This window comes from Agelaius phoeniceus, chromosome 6 (genome assembly GCF_051311805.1).
Source record: "Agelaius phoeniceus isolate bAgePho1 chromosome 6, bAgePho1.hap1, whole genome shotgun sequence".
In the NCBI taxonomy this organism is placed as follows: Eukaryota; Metazoa; Chordata; class Aves; order Passeriformes; family Icteridae; genus Agelaius; species Agelaius phoeniceus.
In genome coordinates this window covers 4140876-4155863 of record NC_135270.1, presented here as the reverse complement: position 1 = coordinate 4155863, position 14988 = coordinate 4140876, and the positions used below count along the sequence as shown (strand labels likewise).

General features: G+C 37.0%; 1 protein-coding gene across 2 annotated transcripts in view; it reads left to right on the top strand.

Moving 5' to 3' along the window:
- The window catches only part of KIF18A (kinesin family member 18A), a 31757-nt gene extending 24089 nt beyond the window's left edge, over window positions 1-7668 (top strand). For both annotated transcript variants that reach the window (XM_077179520.1, XM_054635467.2), the window contains exons 14-17: window positions 322-805; window positions 1304-1408; window positions 3992-4101; window positions 6257-7668. In XM_077179520.1, the coding sequence (XP_077035635.1) occupies window positions 322-805; window positions 1304-1408; window positions 3992-4101; window positions 6257-6405 (848 nt within the window). In that variant the 3' untranslated portion in view covers window positions 6406-7668. The remainder of the gene's footprint in view (window positions 1-321; window positions 806-1303; window positions 1409-3991; window positions 4102-6256) is intronic.
- Window positions 7669-14988: the final 7320 nt, after the last annotated feature.

Genomic DNA, 14988 nt, shown 5'->3' with positions numbered 1-14988 from the left:
CAGGCACAGCAAGGGATAAGAATTGTGTTTTCTCTTTCTCTGAGGTTCAGAGAATGTGAATCTCAGAAATCTTTGGGAAGAATTGTGCCTTGCTTTTCTCTGTGAAGAGAAACATGGCAACAGAGTGTCACAACAAATGCCATCTTAGACAATGCTGCAATAGAAATAATTTCACTTACATGATCAAGTTGGTAGGTATATGAAATAAACAGTATTGGTAATAATTTCTGCTCATGTCTCACTAGGGAAGAGGAGGGGAAAGCCAGCTGTGAGTAGTATGTGCAGTTAGATGTGCTAACCATCATTACTCATGTTTTACAGGCACCTCTTTAGGTACACCATCACAGGGAATGAGTAACAATACCCAACATGTGTTAGAAAACACAGAACCACCACAGAAGAGAACGAGGAGGAAGCTGATGGACTCTCCAGTGGTAGCTCCAAGCCCTCCTGCCTCCAGCCACTGCAGCTTGCAGCACCTGGAGGATTCTCTGGCCAAGGAGGTGTACCCTCTGGTGGATACTCCAGACTCCTGCAGGAAGCCAGGGCACAGCTTCTGTGCTCAGGCTGTGCTGAAGGAGGCTTTGCACCTGGCAGGCCTGGGGACAGTCAGTGCCTGCAGTGCAGATGTGGCAGCCAGGAAGGGCAGCATCATGGACACCACGTGTGACGTGATCCCAGAGAGCCACCAGGCTCTCATGAACTCCACTATCATTCTCTATGAAGGTACAGATGAAACAGCTGAAATGCCTGCTTACTCATCTGTGAAGGAGTCACAGCCATGCAGCAATAGCATTGTGCAAAGGTATTTTCCTTTTTTATGGGTGAGAAACATTACCAAGTCATTTCAGCCTGCCTGTCTTTACAGTTGGGTTTTTCCATTTCTATCCATTTTATAAAAAAACCCAACATTTTTAAATCAAACCCTCAATTTTGATCAAGAGTAATATGTTAGTGACAACAAATGAAGTTGAAAGCTTATCCTGTTTTAGAAGATATGTACCAAAAAGAAAATACAGCACTTTCTAAATTGATTGTGATGCCTCAGGCAAGTTACTTTCTCTAAGCCTTATGTTTTCTGTTTGTAAAATGGATACTTAACCTCTCCACATTGTGAAATGCCATGCTTAAAGCTGCTGTGCATGTCAGAAGTCTGCAAAGCTTCCTCAAATTACATTAATTAAATTAATTTCCTGTTTTGGTTTTCAACTCACCGAACTTGATATTTGTTTACAGTTAAGAACAAATTTACTTGACTTTTGCCAAGAATATGTTTTACAGGAGTATAATTCTTTTATTTCAGACTTGATCTTTCTTCCTTAAGAAGCAAAAATTCTGCTCCAGTATTTGAGAAGCCCTCATATATGGCAATGACTTCAGCTGCTCAGAGAAAAAGAAAGATACTAAGGTAAGATTAAACTAATCCTTAAAAAAATCCTATAGAAAATGAATTTTCATTTCTTATGTTCTTACTTCAGTTTCATTCTAATATTTGAAAACTGAAAACCTCTTATAGAAGTCATTTGGACCTGCATATGACATGTTCTGATTCAAATATGCTTGAATTCAATTGAATGTTTTTGTTGCTTTTCTGGATAACTTCAGTAGATTTTTTTTTTCTTTAGCCTTGGTTTAAGAATTTCTGTTTTAATAATTACAAATTAATATCAGTTTGAGCAGACACTAGCTGCTGTCTGCTCAAAATAGAAAGATGGCACATAATTCTGAAAAGGGAAATTTTGTCATCAATTAAAAATTTGAGTTTTTTGAGAATGTTCTACCTTTGTTGGAGCACATTAGAAACTACCAAAATGGAAAGCAGGGAAAAAACTATACATGACAATACTTAAGTGATCAACTTTGATTTTCTGATAATTCATTTTCAGTCTCATATATTGCTACTTAATTTTTGCAATCTGCTCTAGGAAGAACTTTTGCATCATCACTTCTGGTTTATGACCCTAAAAGAGGTTTATTAGCAGGAGCACGAGAAAAGCTGAAACTGAATAGATATTAAGTTGAATTGTGATTTTTGTTGTATGTACTTCTTTGGTTTTGGGTTTTTTTTTTACTGTATTTAAACCTGATCAGCTATGAAACAGCTGGTCTATCTATTTTTTTCCTATTTCCAAAAGCAGAACTTGATACAACCATTTTTAAAATCATGTTACAAATGACCTCTTGCTAGACACGAGCGGAGCTACCACTGAACAGGTCTTACAAAGAATATCTCAGGACTGTTAGGACAAGGCTATAGACAGGTCACAGGACATGGAAGAAACTTTAGTGCCTTTTTGTTTATTAGCACCTTTAAAACAGAGAATTCTCCTCAAAGCTCACAGTCATCTGGTCTGGTTTCATGTAACTGTTCTGATTGTTATCAATTACTGTTCTAAACTGTCTTGCTAGGAGGAGGAATAAATTCTTCTGCTCTAGGATGAGAAAAGAGGCACTGCTCACTTTTGCAAATAGCTGATTATGAATTTAGCGAAATAAATCAGCTGTTCTCTGAAACCAAGCTAGTTTTTTCTACTTTCTCTCTAAGGGAAGGTGAGGGAACTTTTGAAGCCTGATTTATCTAGTCTTAAAGTACAAGTTCTCAGACAAGCTTTTGAAGTACTTTTTTTTTTGGTAATAACTGTGCAATAATTTTAAAACATATATATGTATATATATGCTTATTTCTTCCCAAAAGAGTAGCTGTTTCTGTTCACCTTGTTTCTTTTGTGTCTCAGATGTATTTCCCAGTACACTACAGAAAAATCCCACAACTTTTGTTGGAGTAACTTGCCTGTAGACTAAAATTCTTTATGGTTTTGTCTAGCAGTTGGTGAAGAAGAGAAGGAATGAAAACACATTTCTGAAGGAGAAAAGGAGTATGCTCTTACTTTTCAGAGTGCCTTCATTCCATTCTCTTCTTTACTTTTTCCCTCTTTTTTTTCCCCATGCTTTCCCTGATTGAAATGGCTCACTCCAGTCATTCATCTCCTACTAATGCTAGAATAAAAATATACTTTTCAGTCATATGGTCCACATTAGAAGGATAATTTGAAACAGTTGTATTTTCAGGACAAGGGATTAGAGGCAAGTCAGTCATAAGAGACTATTTTACCAAATAATGGTATATTCTTATTGGCATAAGTTCTCTTGCAAGAGGCATGCATGAGTAGATTTTTAGGACTGGCACAAGCAAAGTCTTAGTCTTTGCTGCTTGCTATATATTTTCATTTAGGCAGAAAATTATTATTAAGAAAGTGTGAGTTAGGGGACTCTGAAGTGGGAATAATACAATATTTATTACAGTAATAGGAAAAGCCTAGGAACTTGGGACATAAATACCATTAGCTTGTTTATGAGGCTGTCTGGCAGAGTGGAACTGAGGAAGTTTGTGAGGCAATTGCAGAAGGGTGAGATCAGATAGGTTCATAATTTTCACTGTAGACCTTAAGTCCATCACATAAAGTGCTGTGGGTAAAATATAGAGGTTTGTTTTAATGAATTTGAAGCTGTAACAGTTTTCTTGCAGCTTAGTTAAAAAGTATTGTCTGCTATGAAGCCACCCCCTCCAACTGTGTTGGAGGCTGTTGAAAAGTTATTGTAGCAATAAAATAATGTGATTTGTTCAATAAACACAGCTTGGTCATTTCAAGGATTTTGTAACATGCCTTAAGATTATTTCTTAGTATAATTTGTATGTGATGGCCATCAAACTGGCTTCTATGGTTTCAAACAAAAGTGTGACATATTGTCCTGCCTTTGAATACAAGTGCCAACATTAGTTCTTATTTTCACAGCTGAAGCATTCTTGTGAATTTTTAAAAGGAGAAAGGGGAAAGTATCCATAGATATACATAATCAATTAGTTTATTCCTTGCATTCTGTTACAATTCTATGAACACTGGATATTATTAAAGTATTTCTACATGGCAAGGCCAGAGGCCCTGTGAGCAGTGACTGTACTGAAGGCAAACTCTTTGTGGCTCTTTTGCAGCTCCACCTCCAACACGGTGCTGGGCAGCCTGCAGGCGCCGGGCGCTGCCAAGCGCTCCCGGCAGGACGTGCTGCTGAGCCCCGCGGCCCTGAGAGTGCCCCAGGGGGCTGGTGAGTGTCAGGGCTGCCCTGGGGGCACTGCCCTGCCTGCCTCTGCCTTTGGCTTTGGTGTTTTGCACATGCTGTGCTGCTTTAGTGGGTGGGTCTGGGCTTCACATTCAGGGATGGTGAGCTCTGTGCACAGAGCAGGGAGACAAAACAATTCCTGCTCCAGCTGGGCACCAAGGACAAATGATCCCAATCTCAGCCCAAGAGCACAAACCCCGTGGGCTGCAGAGAGAAAAACAAGCAGGGTGGGACTGCAGGGGCTAAAGCTGGAATGGGACAATGAACTGCAAGATGCAAATGGAGCAGAACTGATCCAAGGGAGAGAGCCCGGGAGCGCTGGTGCATTTTGGGGCCATTTTGGTTCATCTTGGGTGCAGCCCTGGCTGGGCTCTGGTGCTGCCCAAGGTGGATCCATGGAGGAGATGCTTTGAATCAATCCCTGCTTGATTCTTTACCTCTGCCCAGCCCCTGCTCTAGGGCAGCCTGCACAAGGTGTCAGTTTCTGGGACAGGCATTGCCTTGGTAACAGTGATTGCACAAGTTAATTAATTTTGTACAAGTGCAAAATTAAGATTGCCTCTCAAATTTTGTCACTTCAATAGCATGTGTTGCTATAACAGTGTACTAACAAAGAGTCAGAATGTCAGTTATACAGATAGTAACTATTCAAAATTCAATTCAACATTATTACAAGGTTGTTGAGAAACCCTTTTTCCCAAGAGTCAAGGTCTTCCATCCAGAATAGTTTATTAACTTGTTGAGAAATTTTTATTACTAATTATGTCTTTGCCCAAGTGTGGCTTATCAAGAAATAAAATTCTCTAATAATTTCCATACCAGTTTTTAATTCTTTGCTTGATTTTACAACACCAAACTTATTTGTTTTAACAGATAAAATGTATTTTCAGAGATTTATTGGTCTTAAAATTTGGGGCTATTTTGGGCAAAAACAATAACAGGCAAAATTATTTTGCTTTTAACATACTGCTGATAATAATGTTAGCAAGGTCTATTGTGTGAAAGTTTGGTCAGTTATATGGCTTCTCTCTGAGGTGCATAAATCTTTTCTGTGATAAAATCAGTTAGAATAATTTTTTCAGCCAATATTCACAAATGTCTTCACAATTCTTTAAAAACCTCTGCCTTTCCTAGTGCATGGCATCAAGTTGCTTGGCACCTGAAGCAGACTTTAATATGCTAAATCTGTACAATTTTCCTTCATCTCTGCCTCCTTTTCCTCTCTGTCTTCAGAGATACACTTAACAATCTTCTTGGGCTATCTAGAGGAGATCCAAGATTAGTTTTAATGTTTTAGTCTGCTTTTCTTATGAAATAGAAAAGCAATGCGAGAAGACATTTCCATGGTGTAGCTTTTTCCAGTGCTATGGGCAATACACTGGTTTTACAGCACTTATATGTTTTTAAGTAAAAATTGCTGAAAGGGAATGTGAGGGAAAAGGTCTTATTCTGTATTCATTAGAAATGTTGAGGCTGTGTTACCAGAAGCTTTCTGAAACTGAATATCTGAGTCTAAGCTCTGTCCAACCAAGTGACTCATTACAGGGTTATATCTGTATCAATGTCTGCTCCAGCAGACCAGGGTAGGAAGGTTCCACTACTCAATCCTAACTCTGGAATTAAGGAACTGTGTAATGCAGAAGCATCTTTTGAAATGAGAAGAAAACTTGGATTATTCAGTGTTGAACTGAATATGAAATAGACTTGATTTTTGAGAGCATGCATTACAACAGCAGAATAAACCTTAACCAAATACTTAAGAGAAGGGGTTGTTTGCAGATTAAAAAGACAAAACTTTCTGTAATGACAAAGTGTTCCTTTTTCAATGCTATTTTTAATAAGAAGGATTAATAACATTTTTTCATATTTCTACATCTTTTTATAGACCATTGTGCTTTTTTAATAGCATCTCCTGTCAGTTGAGGGTCTAATCATGGGACTTTCTAGACAATGAAAGCACTGCAATACTGAGCTAAGAGTGATTACATGTTTGCTATTAAAATGAAGCTTTCAGTAAAGGAAAGAAATGTGTAAAAATTCTTAGACCTATTCTGAAAAGGAGGTCCATGTCAGCTACAGTCTACTTATATTTATTGAAGGAGTTTCTCTCTATTTCTAATAGCATTTCTTTCTTCTCTAGGAGTTAAAATGAAGAGCAGGAAGCAAGAACAGAATATGCCAAGGAACTTCATTAGAAGCCTTTCTCAAGGAAATGTTCCAATGGATGTTAAATCAAGGACATCAAAACATCTTTTACTTCGTGTTTCCAAGAAAAAAAATAGGATTTAGTTCAGAGTTCATCCCTATTTCAAGCAGGATTGATGGATAGCAAATATGAATAGGATGAATTGTGATTTCCTCCTGTAAATAGTTTTGAGAATTTCGAGGTGGAAGTCTTAGAGAAGTTATTTTGACCCCCTAAATTATTTTCATTGGAGTAGCTTCCTTGTGTTAAAATAGATCTTCATTTGGAAGCAAGTTAGGCAGATGCTACTATTAGAACATGTTCATGCTTAGCATTACCATGCCTTAGATGTTCTTAGATTGTCAGCATCTATGGATGACCTGTGGAGTTCCAAGAGACAGAAACATATTTCCAAAACTGGCATTTTTTCCTTTTTTTTTGTCTTCTGGTTTTTCATCTGTTACTTGGTTGTAAATGTTCCTGTTCTGTTTTTTCAATTTCATTCAGCTGTAAATATGTCTTTTATTAATGACTTCAAATAAATGTTAATATTATTAAGAGCAATATAATGTGAAATGTATTTCTAGCAAACAATGTTCCTTTCTTCTCTTACAAAAAATGTCTAAATGGATTTGGACAAATATTGTTATAAGTACATGCTGTTTATAATGACTTCTAGCAAATCATTGATGTCCAGAGACACAGCAATGTATAGTTTTGCTGTAACCTTGACAGCCTGCCCAGTCTTCAGAATGTCATTGTGCTGTGTTTGCCTGTGCAAATGAAGTGAATTTCTCCAGTCTGGTGAGAGCCTGAGGAAGAAGTCCTGGACGTAGTTTGTGGTGTCAGAACTGTCTGAAGCAAGGAGCTTCCCACTTGATCAGTTCACTACTGTGCTGCAGAATTCATCCTTGACACATTGGAGGAGCATTTTCCACAAGCCTCTGAAGAAGGAAATGGGAGCTGCCTGCAGAAACTTTCAGGGCCCCTCATGGGAGGAGCAGACCATGGTGCAGGAGCATGGGGAAGTTCAAACAGGAAGAAATCATCTCTTAAGAAATAGGCATTGCTAGTTAAAAATACTAGGAGAGAGAAATTGAATCCTCCTAGTTGCTTTCTAAAGGGATTATAGTTGTGGTGAGCCTGGGATCTTGTAGTGTAATGAGAACTGGGAAAAGGTTTGTGTGAAACCTGAAAACTAGGATTTGGGATGTGTCCACCTAGCAAGGTGATGTCATTTCATTAGAATAAAGAGGGAGGGTCACTTCAATATTTCCCTATCATGATGAACAGCAAGATTTTGGAATTAATTTTAATTTATGATTTTGATACAGCTGAAGTTGTCAAGACTATTTTTGACTTATGGGATTTTTTCAGATTCTGAGTGTTTAATGTAAAATGTACACAGAGATTTTTTGTTGCTATCATATGTACAAGAGGAATGTTGGGTTTTGCTAAATATACTTGTTACTTTCACTGCTCTCATGACATGTAAGACTTATACATAGATGTCCATAGCAATCTTGAAAAGTTTTTAGGCAAGCTTGTGCATGCACCATTTTGATAGTGAAAACTGATCAATCCCATGTTTTCTTAATGGCTTTGGCATGAGTGGAATCACGTGGTTCAATTGCAACACTTGCAGGGACAAAAAAAATTATTGAGAAAATTAAAACCTGTGATTTGAGAGTGATTCAATCAGAAGTTGATCATAGATTTGTTAGCTAGGTACATATTTACCATTTATAACTAGCATAAATTGTTTCCAGAGATACAGCAGATTGAAGGGAGGTTTTTGTATTTCATATTCCTATTGAGTAATGTTCTGCACTATTAATTGTACACACATTTGTTTTCTTACCTACTGTGAGCATATCTAGACTTCCTAGGCAGCACATTCCTCACACATTATTGGCACAAAACTTCTCATAACTTTTCATTGCCTAAGTTTTTCTGTCAGATTGCCAGGTAGGTAGAAAGCAATGTGTATTTGGGAAGAAGTGGAGGTGTGATATAGCCCATTTCATTTCCTTGCCAATCTACTTCGCTGCCTGCTGGCTTGTCTTTACAAACTAATTAAGGAATAGCATTTATCTGAAGTACACATTTTGCTGATTTCACTGTTGTACCACACAGGGTTAAGTTGTGTCAGTGTTGCAAGTGTGAAAAGGATGTTAAAGATCTCATCCCACTGGGAAATTCTTACAAAAACATTCAAAGGCTGCAGGCTATGGTTTGTGCTGTTAGAACAACATTCAATCACCATAAAATGCTTCTCAAACCATTAACTTGGCCCATTCAACTTAGCAAACTTTAAGCCCATTTGATTTGTAGTTACTCAAGAAATTCCAAGAAGGGGGAATTAGAGAAGATGGAGAAGAGCACTACCCCCTTCTGGGTTCCAGCAGTATTCAGATGGAAACTCCAAGATGAAGGCAGGGTCAGGATGAAAGCTTCACCTCATGTCTGGCCTTAGACAGCCCTGTGCCTCTCCCCAGCTGGGGCTTGTGCTCCTTTGGCACCAGGAGCTGGGTTAGGGCAGAGGGGAGCATTGTGCCTGTGTTTGGCACCCCTGCCAGGCTGGGACAGGGGCTTCAGAGGCATTAATAAAGCCACAAATCGTTTCCAAAAGGAGTTCCAGGGTAAACTGGCAGAAATTATTGCAATTGAATTATTCAGTTAGCTGGAACAAAAGAAGAAGGGGTGAAGGAGCATGTTAGTTGCTGAAGTACTGGGCAATAAAATAACAAATGGAACACAAGAAGGAAAACAGCCCAAACTGTACTGTACATATGTGGCAATAGGTTCTCAAGTAGATATTATTAGTCAGGAAAGAGACCTTGGAGTTATTGTAAAAATGCCATGAAAACATCATCTCTCTGGTCAAAATAGCACAAAAACCCATGGGGAACAAACCCTTGTGCAAATTCCTTACCTGAATCCTGGTGTTGTTCTATGCATTTCAAATAAATGTGGTTGGATTACAAAGGGTATAAAAATGGATGAGAGAGAGAGGATCAATTAAAGCAGTGAACAGTCTGAATACACCTCACAGTTTAGGAGCACTTCACCCTGGAAGTGAGGAGTTCTGTTCAAAGTGTATGGAATAACAAGTCATGGAAAAAGGGACTAGGCAACAATTATTCACTGCTTCTTGCTGTATGAGACCTAAATGGCAAGTTCAAAATACATGACATTTCCTCCCTGAATAGCATATGTGATGACGAAGTCTGGAGTTTAAAATGTGATGGATGTCAAGAGATTTGAGTTCAAAACTGATTACTCAGAACTGTGGAATACTTTGTTCTTTAACTCTGTCTAGCCTCTGTTCTAGGCCAGCCTTCACGAGGCACCAGCAGTGCCCAACAGCAGGTGCTGATGGAAGCCTGAAAGAAGGACAAGGGAGAGAATTTTTATTTTCTACCTGGTGCTACCTTCACCTGACAAAAGTCATGGAAGGATTTCCTTGCAGGGGGAACTTTGAGGGTTGTACTTGTATAATATCAGTTGTGGGCACGGAGTTTGTGGTGATTGGGAGAGGGGCTGAGTATATAAAAAGCGCGTGTTTAAAGTATTTTAATTATTTAAATTTATTTTAATGCTTTAATAGATTGCAGTATGGGTTTAGTGTTGGTTAATGACTAGTGTGCTCACTAGAATGTAGTTGTGGGCACAGAGTTTGGGGTGATTTGGGCCCAGCCTCATCCCAGATTGGCTGCAGCTGTGCAGGACAGGTGAATGCTATTGAAGGTGAGCAGCCATGGAGTGCCCAGGGGTGCTGAGCAATCACACAGAGGGCTCACAGGTGCAGGGCATCAACAGGAGGGCATAAAAGGCTGGGCTGGAGGACCAAAAAAAAAAAAAAAAAAAGCAGCCACTTGCAGCCTCCTGAAGTGCCGTGGTGTTACTCTGTTTGGGCTGAAGCCTTCTGAAATTGTAATTGTGTGGTGATACTCTGGGTATGGTGGCTGTCTGAGCTGGGACATGTGCTGTGACACAAGGGGACAGTCCTGACAGCACAGCCTGTGTGGTCAGCAGAGAGCAAAAGGGTGGCAGAGACTCTTCCAGAAGGCAGCTCAGAGTGGGCACCTGGCTTGGATCCTTTTGGCAATGCGCTCACCGAGCAGGTAAGTCTTGTTCCTACGGGACCTTAAAGCTTGGTGTTCTGGATGTCTCCTCCCAAATGAGTTTTATATTTTCTCTCCATATTTATATGTGTGGATTTATAGTCATTCCATATGTGTGGATTTATAATAATTCCATATGTGTGGCTTTATAATAATGCACCCTGTTGAGGAATGGATGAAAGTTTCTGACCTTTTGGCCTGGTTTGGGGCATCTTTCTGACATTGGGAGTTGTAGGTGAGAGTCCACCCTTGTGGAGATGAAGAGGTCCAGGAACCATAATGGGCACCAAGTGCTGTTTCTGATCTCAGCAGGGTAATGGCTTTGTGCAAATTAGGAATTCCCATTTTGGAGGTTTGTTAATTTGAGAATTTTTTAATTTTGAGATGGACAGACTGTTATATTTATATTTTATGTTTATATTTATATTGTAGAAGCTTTTGTATTATATCTATAGATGCCTCCCATGTAAAACTACCACAGAGAGTGACAGAAAAAAAGCTGCAACAACCCAAAACAAACGACAAACAAAAGCACGACCCCAGAATCCGCGTATATTCCACTATAGCTATAAAATTTGGCAATAATGATTTTCATCTTGCGTCATAATCTTATTGCATAGTCTGGCTTTCCTTTTTTCTCTGGTTCTCAGTTTGTCTTCCCTCCAGCTGACCTTTAAATCAAGCCTTGCCCAGGCTTCTATTCTGTGACACTTTTCTGTTCTCCTTCACCTAGAAGAGAAAATACATGTTGGACATTGGCACAGGGGGGGTTAATTTTGTGGTTGCTTTAGGATATTTCGTTTCAGGCTCGTTGACATGTTAAAAGATAAAGAAATTTTTAAGCACTGAAGGAGTTTTAAAACAGTGGGAAGCTCTGGAAGCTGTATTGCCTTCACACAACTCATGCATCCAGAATTTAAAGGTGCTATGGAAGCTCACAGAAATATATACTGAATATGATAAAATATATTGGAATTATAGAATATTTTCCTACTGAATCAATTCCCATTCCTCAGTCCCTGGTCTAAGACTTTTCAGAGATGATCAGAATGCTTGCACATGATAAATAGTGTGTTCTCTAAGGCATATGTATGTTTTGGTTTCAGGTAATTTTGGGAGAAATACTTTTTAAAGGGTTTTCTTTGCAAATGAAATTTAACCTGCTTTTTTCTAAATTGTTTGGAAAAAATTTATTTTGGAGAAAAGTGGAAAAAATTGTTTATTTAATAGGCAAACCATTCACTAGGACAAATAATGAACAATATTGTAAAATAAAACTTGTTGCTTTAGAAGATGAGATAAACTCAGGCTTTTTGTGGGCTGTAGCTTGGTTTATTCAGTTTGTTATTAATTTTTCTGGAATTCAAAATGTTGTGGTTTAGGTTTGGTTTGGTGGGTTACAGATGTGAGATTTTGGTGGTTTCTTGGATGTTTTAGTTTAGAGTTTTTTGGGTGTTTTAGTTTAGTTTAAATAGGTTTAAAGAAAAGGAAAACCCCTCCAGTTTAGGGAACTTATTTGCTTTAGTTAGCTAAAACTAACAAAAATAAAGGAGAGCTCTGCTTTTTTGTCTGTGTTGTTATAGACAGCATTGTTTTGCACTAGGAATGTGCAGGAGTGAGAGTGCAGCTTTCTTGAAAACAAACTCTGGGATTTTGTCTTTTTTTTTTGTTTTTAGAACTAATCTTAAAGGTGTAAAACTTATTTTTGAGTTACACAGATGAACAGGGATACAAGTATTATAAAGTCGCTTTAGGATATTTTACTTTTTATTTTTTATTGTTGGTTTATTACTAAAACTATTATATATTCTAACTTTATAAACACATATCTTATACATAGGTATGTATAGTATACAGTTATATATAGACAATGGCAGAAACATTTAACAGGCAGTGATATTTGCCCATAGTTCTTACTTAATAATTAGATTTTTTTGAGGTATACATTGTGTTGTTTTGGGGTTTGGGTTTTTTTTTGTATTATTTACTATGTGTCACTTGGTCTTTGAGTAAAAACAGCTTTATGAATATGTTTGTATTTGAGGTGGAATTAATTTAAATTATCTTTTTTAATCAACTTTTGATATGCATTATTAGTACTTGGCTTTTGTTTATTGTATGTAGGGGTTTAGGTTGGGTAGAGTTTGTTTGGCTGGTGGAACTTTGGGTCTTAATTAATTAGATGGCTTTTGTTGGATGTTCCTAATTTTTGAATGATCCCCCACCCCATGTTTTAAGGTGGTTTTTAACAGTCTATTGTATTTTTTTATTTCATAGTTGGTGTATGATAGGGAATATGGTATATACCTATTTATACACTTATGTAATGTTAGATTTTTTCGTTTAGGTGTAGATAAGGTTGGTTTTGAAATGAGTTCTGTTGTTTGATTTAACTTTTTCAGGGTTCTGTGCTTTTAAAGGATGTGTTTTTTAAGGTTTAGCATGGTGTTATGGGCTGGAGTGTGAGGTATTACAGGGTAGGTTTTAGTTACTTTGTACTGGTTGTTGCTATTGTGAGCACATAGGGTTTGTTTTGGTGTGTTTGGGGTAGTGCAATGTAAGTAATTTGCCAGTTTTTTATATTTATATTTGGATTATTGCTCACTGTGTTATGGGGGATTGGTTTGTTTGATGGTAGTATATGTTTTACAGTTATGGAGAACTTGAGAAATACTGTTTATGGTTAGATTTACTCTTTGATTTTGTATTTACTTACAGGGGGTATTTTTATTTTGATGACTGGAGGCACTCTTAGTTTATTTAGTTAGGAATCACTTTTGTGCTGCTAATTTAAATTTGTTTTGATACTTGTACTTTTGTAGCTTGATTTACTTGTTTGTTGTTCTGGTGGTTTTTATTAGCTTTATTTTTGAGAATATGGGTATTTATATGATGGACTTTTATAGGAAGTATTTTTTTACTTTGATAGTGATAGTTTTTATTTATTAGTAGCTTAAATTTTTTTTTACACTGTTAATTAGTGTTTTAGTTGTTAGTTTTATAGAGTATTGGTTACTATTTACAAATTAGTGTAGAGGTAGAATATTGGGGTGTTTTTTAGTAATATTTTGGGCTAGTTGAATAGCTTTGAGTTTAGTGAGTTGGTTTGATTTACTTTTTTTAGTAGTTTTGTGATTTGTTGCGTGGGGTTTTATATGGTTGGGGTTTTTTTGGTTGATTTTTACAATGGGATAGGAATCATTAGTGAAGAGTGTAACTTTTTTTTTGTTGGTAGTTGGTGACATGGTGCAGTTTTTTAGTATGTGTTACTTTTGGGGGTTTTTTTGTTAGAGAGACTAAATTTTTTACTTTTAGGTTAATTTATAATTATTTTTAAATCTTTGGGTGATTTAGTATTTTAATATGGGTGTGTTGTGAGCTGAGGGTAATCTGCTTTATGTGGAGTTGGCCTCATGGTGGGCAGAGGGAATTTCTGCTTTCAGTGTTTACTTTGGCATTGGTAGTTGGGGTACCAGGAGGAGGAGTTGTGGTTTAGTGCTCATTACTTCTGAGGAAGTTTGGATTTTTTTTAGAAGCTGCTTTTTTTGGTTGTTTTGTGGGGTTTTGGGGGGTTTTTTTGAGTGTAGCTGGGTTTTGGGTGGCGGGTGGCTTTTTGACTCGTTATTTGACTCGTTTTTACTCTAAAATCTTTGTGGTTGCCCTTGAGTTTTGTTAGGTACTATCTCTTAAAGGTTTTAGGGCAGATGATGGTCCTTGGTTGTAGAGTACATTTTTCATGTGTGGTTTTGTTTTGTTCTGTTCAGGGTTATTGTATGAGTGATTTTTTTGTTTAACTGGGGTCAAGGTTTGTTGTTGTTTAGGGTTTTATTGGAAAGTGACATTTTTGTGGGTGATTAGGTAAAGAGGATTTATCATTTGCTTGTATTTGGTAATGTGCATTTTTTAAAAAGCTTTTAGTGCTTGGGAAAGCCTCTGGGGTTTTTTTGTTGGTTGGTGGAGATATTGTTGTGATTTTGTTGATGACATTGGTGGGAATTTGATGCTGTTTATTTTGTTATTTTATTTTTAGGAAACGGATTTTTTGAGTAGGTTTTTTAATTTTTCCAATGGTGATATTGGTTTCAGGAGAATTTGGATGATTTTTTTAAACATTTTTGTTGCTGTGTTTTTCTACTCAGGGATGTAATTAATGTATTTTAGATGGTTTAGAGCTTTACTCTTTTTTTAGTGTAGTTTGGATGAGTTTATGGTAGATGGTGGGGTAGTGTTTTTATTTTTGGGGTAGTTGGTTTTAGGTGTATTGTACATTTTTTATGTAAGAGTAAACAGATTTGTATCTTGTTAGAGGAAAGGAGAAAAATAGATTGGTAATGTTAATAGTGTTGTTTTGGATTTTAATTTGTATTGGAGTTTTAAGTTTGTTACAGCAGTCTTTAATGGTGGTATTAGTGTTTAATATGGCAGTATTTAAGGTATGATAGTTTATAGTTAATTTTTATTTGTTTTAGATTTTTATTTCTTTTAGATTAATTTTTATTTGATTTAGATAGTTTATAGTTAATTTTTATTTGTTTTAGATTTGTTTTAAATTTAGATTTG